The sequence below is a fragment of the Anomalospiza imberbis genome, chromosome 29 (assembly GCF_031753505.1).
Source record: "Anomalospiza imberbis isolate Cuckoo-Finch-1a 21T00152 chromosome 29, ASM3175350v1, whole genome shotgun sequence".
NCBI lineage: Eukaryota > Metazoa > Chordata > Aves > Passeriformes > Viduidae > Anomalospiza > Anomalospiza imberbis.
The window spans coordinates 2,425,134-2,433,245 of record NC_089709.1 but is presented as its reverse complement, the minus strand read 5'-3'; the positions used below and the strand labels follow the sequence as shown (position 1 = coordinate 2,433,245).

The 8,112-nt window shown below is 69.6% G+C and overlaps 1 protein-coding gene across 8 annotated transcripts; it reads right to left on the bottom strand.

Annotated features, from left to right (window-relative positions):
* Nucleotides 1-395: 395 nt before the first annotated feature.
* Nucleotides 396-7,766, bottom strand: ADAM15 (ADAM metallopeptidase domain 15). Of its 8 annotated transcripts, none has more exons than XM_068174698.1 (25): nt 7,674-7,766; nt 6,749-6,855; nt 6,126-6,202; nt 5,763-5,841; nt 5,580-5,656; nt 5,325-5,487; nt 5,192-5,254; nt 5,043-5,111; nt 4,775-4,944; nt 4,616-4,700; nt 4,400-4,548; nt 4,143-4,320; nt 3,907-3,999; nt 3,611-3,806; nt 3,433-3,541; nt 3,210-3,360; nt 3,064-3,141; nt 2,870-2,981; nt 2,638-2,776; nt 1,964-2,017; nt 1,600-1,708; nt 1,278-1,346; nt 1,017-1,088; nt 789-910; nt 396-523 (listed from the first exon to the last, which is right to left on the bottom strand). In XM_068174698.1, exons 1-25 carry the CDS (start codon nt 7,744-7,746, stop codon nt 496-498), a joined length of 2,622 nt encoding a protein of 873 aa, XP_068030799.1. In that variant the 5' UTR covers nt 7,747-7,766; the 3' UTR covers nt 396-495. The 8 variants fall into 8 exon arrangements, with proteins under 8 accessions (XP_068030799.1, XP_068030798.1, XP_068030802.1 ...); XM_068174697.1 differs by having other exon boundaries at nt 6,749-6,867; nt 7,674-7,750; XM_068174701.1 differs by lacking the exon at nt 1,017-1,088 and having other exon boundaries at nt 6,749-6,867; nt 7,674-7,750.
* Nucleotides 7,767-8,112: the final 346 nt, after the last annotated feature.

Sequence of the window (8,112 nt, the reverse complement as noted above, 5' to 3'; positions counted from 1 at the left end):
TCGTGTGCCCACCGGGCGGCCCTGGCACACTCGTGTGCCCACAGAGCGGCTCTTGCACACTCGTGTGCCCACCGGGCAGCTCTCGCACACTCGTGTGCCCACAGGGCGGCTCTCGCACACTCGTGTGCCCACCGGGCGGCCCTGGCACACGCACACCCACCCCCACACGTGCCCACTCGCGTGTCCCCCCGTGTCCCCTCACCCCGCCCGTGCCCACGTGGCCCCCGGACACCGCCCCCCGCTGCAGCTGCGCGCAGTCCCCGCCAGGGGGCGGCGGCGCTCGGGAGCTCCCTTCCGGCGCGGGGCCTGCCGGGAGTTGTAGTCCCGCCCCGCTCCCCCTCCCACCCCGTGCCGGTCGCGGTGCCCCGGTGCCGGTGCGGCGGAGGCAGCGCAGAGGCGGCTCATAGCCCCTTTATTGACGTGGCGGGAGAAAAAGCGGGCGGCGCAGCCCGGCCTTCCCCGCGGATCCAGCGCTGCGCACTCCCTGCCCGCGGCTCAGGCCTCTGGCGGGGCCGGGGCGGGCCTGGCAAGAGAAGGGAGGGCGATGGGGTGAGGGTGGCGTCCGCACAACTTCCCCTTGCAGCCCCCTCGTCCCCTGCTCTGGATCCCCACCCTGACCCCCTCCTTTCTCCTCTCCCACCCTATTCTGGCCCCTCATTTCTCCTGGCTACCCCCTCTCCCCCACCCACACTCCCCTCAGGCCGCTGCAGGCCCCCATCGTGGCACCCCCCAGCGCCCCCTCAAAGCCGCCCGGACCTCGCGGCCCTGAGCTGTCCCCCCGTGCTCACCTGGCAGGAATCACGGTGACATAGGGGTGCCCGGGGGGGGTCTCACTGCGGGGCAGCGAAGGGCCCGGGGGGTCCGAGGGCAGTGGCCGCTGCGGTGGAGGGGGCTTGGCTGGACCTGGGGGCTGCAAGGGCATGGGGGTGTCAAAGCTCGGTCGTGGGCTGACCCCCCGAGGGCTCAGGGGGCGGCAGTTGGCCTCCCGCCCCACACGCAGGTGCTGCTGCCGTTACCTGAGCGCTCGGCAGCGCAGGGTCCGCGGGCAGCGGGCGTGTGGGGGGGGGCGGCCTGTCCGAGGGGGGGGCCTGGGCAGAGAGACGGACAGTGAGACAGCGGGGGACGAGTGGGGGAGCACGGGAACCAGCCTCCCGCCGGGCACGAGGGGTTCTGGGGACAGCCGTGTCACACAAGTCCCCGAGAGCTGGAGCGCAGCCAGACATGCAGCGGGTCCCGGGTGGGCTGGGGGATACCTCCCCCCGCTGCCCGGGCATTACCTTGGGCACAGGGTCCGGCGGGAGAGGCCGGGAGGGCGGATCAGGCCGGGCTGAGCTGAGGGCAGCCGGCTGCGGAGAGAGGGAGAGGGGGGACAAGCCATGCAGCATGCGGAGACCCCCCTCCCGCCAGGCAGAGACAGAGACCCCCCCCCTCAGTGCACAGCCCTGGCTGGGACGGGCTCCAATCCCGGCTGTGCCAAGCGGCCGTGCCAGGCTGCTATGTGTGCCAAGGAGCGGGATCCCGCACGTGGGATGCTCTGAGCTGGCACCCCAGGACCGGAGTGAACTGGGCGCCCGCTACCCCCAGCACCCCCATCCTCACCTTGCTGCTGTGCATGACCTGCAGCTCTGTGGCCTGACGCCACTGCGGGGGCCGGGGACGCGCAGGGGGACCTTGGCTGCTGCCCGACCGGGGCTCTGGCTGTGAGATCCTGCAGGGGAGACACAGCATGAGACCCTGCTCGCTCCGGGCACTTGGGGGACCCCGCACGGCGACCGAGCGACACCGACACCAGCAGAAGCCCAAGAGAAACGAACCCCTCGGCGCTGGCAGATGCGACACCCCGCACCCCGGGGCTGCCCCGCACCCCACGGGCACTGCCAGGGGAAGAGCGCAGCACCGGAGGCCTTGCGAAGCAGGACGGCTCGGGGACAGCCCCACGCCCGGGCGCCGGCGGTGACGTTACCCGCTCCAGCCGTCTGCGGCTCCGGGACCCAGGAACCGCACCCGGGTCTCAGCACTGTGGGGAGAAGAGTGGGGGGCTCAGCCCGGGGCTGGGGGGCGAGAGGAGCCGCGGGGATGTGGGGTGACGGGGCTGTGACCTGCGCTGGGGACACGCACGCATGCACGCACGCGGGTGGTCACTCTGCGGGGACACGTGTGCGTAGCGCTCGGGCGGCCACCACGGGGGACACGTGCGTGCGTGTGTGCGCGCGCGCACACGTGCTCACGTGCCAGGGCACACGCATGCAGGATTGAGCGTGCCACCTGCGTGCCACGTGCAGAGGTGCGCGTGCCACCTGTGTGTCGCAGCACGCGTGAGCAGAGTTGAGCAGGCCACTGATGTGCCGCGGCAGACGCATGCAGAGGTGTCGCGTGCCACCTGCGTGCCTTGGCACACACATGCCGAGGCGAGTGTGCCATCCGCACGGCACGCATGCAGAGGATTGTGTGCCGCCTGCGTGTCACAACACACATGTACAAGTGAGCGTGTCACGGCACACGCATGCAGAGGTGAGCGTGGCAGCCGTGTGCCACCCGTGTGCCTCGGCACGCGCATGCAGAGGCGAGCGTGCCAACACCCACGTGCCCCCCACATACCCCCGATGTGCCCCCCGCGTGCCCCCCTGTCCCCAGTACCTGTACTGGCAGGAGGTGCCTTTCCCAAGCTGGCAGAGGTGCTTGTGCAGGCCGGCACGGCGGGCACGGCACAGCCCCAGTGCCAGCGCCAGCCCCAGCAGCGCGCTCAGCAGCAGGGCCGTGGGCAGGGCGCTTCCCCCTGTGGGAGAGCAGCACGTCAGCCCCCGCCGTGCCCGTCTCCCCCCCGGCAGCCGCACAAAGCCCCATTCTCCGCGCTCGCCTTGTCCCTCACCTCGCTCAAGGCCGGCAGGGCCGCTGTCCTGGCTGCCCCCCACTCCGGGGCTGTCACAGCTTGGGGGGGCCCAGCCCCGCTCACAGTGGCAGTGCCCGTGGTTGTTGCACACCTGGGTGGGTGACACCGGTTCAGCTCAGCTCCTGAAGGGCAGGTCCCCACTGCTAGCGGCCACTCCCCAGCCCCGCACTCACCCCGTGCCCATGGCATTTGCTCTGGCACTGCTGGTCACCCAGCACGGAGACGTTCTGGCACCGGTGCTGGAGGCACATCTGTGGGGGATAGGGTGTCAGTACTGGGAGACTCTCCCCAGTCCCTTCCCTCTTGCCCCATTGCTCACCTTCCCGGGGCCACAGGTGGTGCCAGGCAGCACCATGGCTGCATCAGTCACATCCTCATCCCCAGGCAGGGTGGTCCCCTGGCAGAACCCTTCTGGGCTGTCCCCACGGGAGCTGCCACGCTGGCACTGCAGCATTCCACAGCTGGTGTCCCTGCAGGGACAGAGGGGTCAGGGCAGGGGGCATGGCAGGGGGGACATGGAGAAGGAGGAGGACCTCACTCACTGCTGGGTGCAAGTCACATAGGAGCCATTGGGGAGCTGCCCGCAGTGCCCACGTTCATCCCCTCTTGTGTTCAGGGCGGCCATGCAGGAGCTGGAGACAGGACTGGCACCTGCGGTGGGGGCAGAGACCCTCAGCACCCCTACTTAGCTGCCAGCACCCCACCCTGGCCCTGCTCTACCTGGCCCCAGCAGCTGCTGGCACTGCCCCTCGTAGGTGGCACAGGCCCCGCTGTAGCAGCGTGCCCGCCCGCCGGCACAGGGCTGCCCATCCTGCAGGAATGTGTCAGGGGGGCAGCGCGGTGAGACCCCGTCACAGAACTCGGGCAGGTCGCACTCGCCCAGCAGCTCCCGACACACGTGGCCAGCACGGCGCAGCTGTGGGGGCACATGGTCAGATAAACGGGGTGAGTGGGGGCCTGGCCCACCACCAGGAGTGGCTGGTGTGCCCATGGCATGGGTGCCCATCCCCACACACCTGGCAGTCCTCACAGCAGGCGTCCTCAGTGGCACACACGGCCCCTGGCATCAGCTGGCAGGAGCTGCTGTTGCAGCAAGGATCTGTGCACTCCTGCGGTGGGGGGGCTGCAGTCAGCAGGTGCCACCAGCACCCAGGACTGGAAACCACCCTGCCAGCCCCAGACACCCCTGAGCAGAGCCACGGAGAAATAGGGTGGCTTCAGGGCTTCAGGCCTACCCCAGAGCCCCCCGTACCACACTGAGGCCGCAGTCGCATTCCTCGCCCAGCTCTACGAAGTGGTTCCCGCAGGTGGGGCTCCCAGTCAGGAGCTGGGGCTCGGGGACGTTGGAGAGGCACCAGCCCTGGCCCTGCTGCAGGCTGCGCTCCAGGTCCTGCTGGCTGCAGTTGCTGAAGCTCAAGCCAGGTGTCAACCTGCAGAGGCAGGAAGGGGCCCGTGAGGTGAGGAAGGGGCTTGGCCCCAGCTCCCCGAAGGGCTGCCCGCTGCCCTCACCCTGTGGGCGGTGCCATGATGCAGCCGCGGTCGTGCCGGAGGTCGCCGCAGTCGCAGAGGCGCCCGGCGCTGTCGTGGCGCATGCCCAGGTTGTGCCCCAGCTGATGGGCCACAGTGGAGGCCACGACGAGGACACTGACAGAGTGGTCCTGTGGGACAGGAGGGTCAGAGAGGGCAGGTGGTGGGAGGACGGGGTGGGGGGACAGAGGTACTGACCATGCAGACCCCCCCGGAGCGTGTGGGAGAACACATGGAGGCTTGAGTCGACATCCCCACTGAGACATCATCAAAGTGGGCACCCCTGGGGAGAGAGCACAGGGGGTTGGGGGACTGCTGTGGCCTCGTCCCCCTGTCCCCACCCTGTCCCCCACTCACGTCAGGAGCTGGGCATTGTCGTGGGGCAGCCGGGGCAACAGCTCCTCTCGGCGCCAGCGCAGGAACCGCTCCAGCACGGCCCGGGCGCTGCTGCCCACCGCGATCTTATCACCCTCGCTCCAGACCTCCACTGCCAGCAGGGCCACCCGCACTCCCAGCGGGCGGAAGAACTGGGGGGGCACAGAGGGGTCAGAGCCCCCGCAGCACTGCAGCGGCAAGGGCACAGCCGGGCACCGGGCTGGGATGGACAGACACGACGGTGACTCACCACATCCACCTGGTTGGCAAGTTCCAGGGTCCGGGTGTGAACACGCTGAAGGTTGGGGTAATTCTGGAACTGGGGAAACAGGGAGAGGAGTCAGAGAGGTGGCTGTGGGAAGGGCAGCCCCTGTTGTGGGGACACTGCCCAGCACTCACCGCAGCGTGGTCCACCACCATCACCAGCTCCACAAAGCGCTGCTCTGCCGCTGCCCGCTTGTCCTGGGGACAGAGAGGGGTCAGAGTGCTGATACCCGGACACTCTGTGGGACAAGAGCCCTGTGTGACCTACCCTCTGTGGCCAGGGCGGCTCTGTTGCCTCTGGCCCAGGGTGGGGGCCCTGCCTGCAGCTCTGTGGGTCCAACCGAAGGTGGGATGCCATGTGCTGCCCTGGGGGGCTGCTGGTGTCCGGCTCCAGCGTGTAGCTCCTGGTGTCTGACAGCCAGAGGCGGCCGCTGGGGAAGGACAGAGGAGCTAGGATATAGAGCCCATCCCATCATCAGCACAGCTGGAGTGGCCTCACGGACCACTGGGCTTGGGGGCTCACCTGAGTCCAGCGCAGGCACAGAGGTTGGCCCAGGAACCGGGGAAGCCCTGCACTGTCCCCTGGTAGCAGCAATGCTCCTGCAGCAGAGAAGGGGGCTCAGGATCCAGCCCCAGGCTGGGGTCCCCCTGGGGAACAGGGACAGCTTGAGGACACCACAGGTGACAGCCATGCTGGAGGCCATACCTGCTGTTTGGGCTCCTGGATCACCTGTGTGCCGTCGGGCAGGTAATAGAGCAGCGCCCCAGTGCCCTGCACCAGCTCCCTGCCAGAGACTCGTGTCACCCACAGCAGGAACCCCCAGCTCACCCTGCCCTGAGCACGCTCCGGCAGGAAGGGAGGACTCAGCACCTCCCACCCTGCTGGGGGTGCACCCTGGGGCCCCCACCCAACCTGTGCCATGGATGGAGACAGGGAATAAGGGACCCCCGCTCTAAGTGCACCATGGATAGAGGCAGAGCCTCAGGGTCCTCGGAGGACCCCCACCCTTGCACGGGTCCGGGAGCCCCATCCCACACCCTGCTGTTGCCCCCAGAACCACAGACTCACCAGTTTTGCTCTAGCTCCAGCAGCAGCCGCATCCCCTCCAGCTCCAGCAGGACTGTCAGACGGGCGGGGAACCCCCCCTGGCACAGGCCGCGGTTAAGGGGGTACCCCCTGCCCCAAGCTGCCCCATCCCCACGCACCCTCAGAGGCAGCGCCCGGGCCCGGTGCGTGCCCAGAGGGAGATGTCGGAAGGGATGCCCTACCCACCCTGCAGGAAGCGTCCCTCCCTCCTGGGCTCATTGTGTCGGGGAAAGGGAGGTTGGACCGAGCGGGGCCCCCACCCCATTCCCCCCGCTCTTCCTGCCCGGTGCAGCGCTGCGGAAACATTGGAGAGAGTCCCTACGGCCGCGGGGTGGGCTGGGCCCTTCCGCCCCACCCGGGAGGGGCGCGGGGTGGGTACCCCGACCCAGAAAGGTCCCTCCCAGCATCAGGAGGGGAAGGAGGATTTGCTGAGGGGCCCCCTCCCCACTGCTTCTGGGACACCGGGAGTTCTGGGTGCTGGGAACACCGGGGATGTGGCGCCAGGACACGGCATGTCCTGCACTGCAAAGAGGGCAGGGGGAGGTGGCAGGGTGCAGGCACTGTCACAAGTGTGGGGGACCCCAGGGACGTGGGCGGGGGCTCACCTGGGTGGCTTCTGCCAAGCGCAGTGTCCGGTTATCCCACAGGACCCACGGGGTCACAGACCAGGAGTGTCCTAATTCCTCACTGTGCTGCTGCTGCGAGCTGTCACCTGCACAGGGCCCTCACCACTGTGTCACCCCCTACAGCCCAGACCCCCACGGTCACCCACCACAGCCCAGACCCTCCCAGTCACCCATCACACCCTGGACCCCCAGCCTGCACCCTGGACCCTCCTGGTCACCCATCAAAGCCTGGTCACCCGAGGCATTACAGCCCCCTGCCGTCACCTGCTGCAGCCCCCCAGGACAGGTGGGAAGCAGTGCCAGGGACCCCCACATTCACCTCACAGCAGCCACGGCACGGCTCCCAGCAGAGCCTGTGGGGAACCCCCCTGTTTGGGGGCTGCAGGAGGACGGGATGGGCTCCTCGGCCAAGCCTTGCATCACCTCGGCCGGCTGCCCAGTACAACCAGCACAGAGACTGGGCAGGGCTGGGAGCCCGCCTCGGCTGACTCAGACCCCCCCTCCCGCCAGCTTTTGGGGAACCCCTGCCTGCTCAGGGCGCGGGGATGCTGGGGGGGGTGGTTTGGAGGGAGCACCCAAACCCTGCTCTGCACGGCCCCACCAGCCCGGGGAGCGCCGGGGACAGAACTGCGGTACCGGGGGAACACCGCGCATCCCGGGGAGGGGGCACCGCGCATCCCGGGGAAGGGGCACCGCACGTCCCGGGAGGCGCACCGAGCGTACCGGGAGGACACACCGGACATCCTGAGGAGGTGGCAACGAGCTTCCAGATGGGCTACGACTCCCGATCCCATCCCGGTCCTCCCGGGCCGCTCCCTGGGTATCCCCGCGATGCCCAGACCGGGGGCGAGCCGCGCTCCCCACCGACCTCCCACCTCACTCGGGATCCCAGTTCCCCGCTCACCTGCAGCGCTGCCGGTGCCAGCGGCGAGCAGCAGCCCCGCGGCGAGCAGCAGCCGCGGCCCCATCGCCCCCATGGCCCCTCCGGGTCGCGCTGCCCCGCCGCGGCCGCCCTCGCCGGCTCCCGTCGCGCATGGCCCCGGCACCGGCACCGGCACCGACCCCGCCCGGCCCGGCCCGGGGGCGGAACTTCCCTGCCAGCCCCGTGGCCCCGTTCCGCTCCTCCGGCACCGCCCAGGCCGGGGCGGAGCGGGGGTGGTTCCCTGTGCGCCGGGAGGGGCTGGTGGTGGCTGCTGGGGAGCCCGTGGTGCTGCTGGGGTGGGACCCCTCCCCATCCCGAGACCCCTGCCCTCATCATGCCGTAGAGCGGAAACCCCCACCTTCACCTCCCAGGAGAGCAGAGGCACCCACCTTCACCACCTCATGCTCTGGAGACCCCTCCT

Excerpts from the sequence above, each read along its gene's own strand:
- ADAM15 (XM_068174697.1), bottom strand. The coding sequence starts at position 7,746 with ATGGGGGCGATGGGGCCGCGGCTGCTGCTCGCCGCGGGGCTGCTGCTC. Across the intron at positions 3,142-3,209 it reads CCACCTGTGGCCCCGGGAAG|ATGTGCCTCCAGCACCGGTG; the intron begins GTGAGCAATGGG and ends TATCCCCCACAG. Across the intron at positions 2,982-3,063 it reads GCAAATGCCATGGGCACGGG|GTGTGCAACAACCACGGGCA; the intron begins GTGAGTGCGGGG and ends TCACCCACCCAG.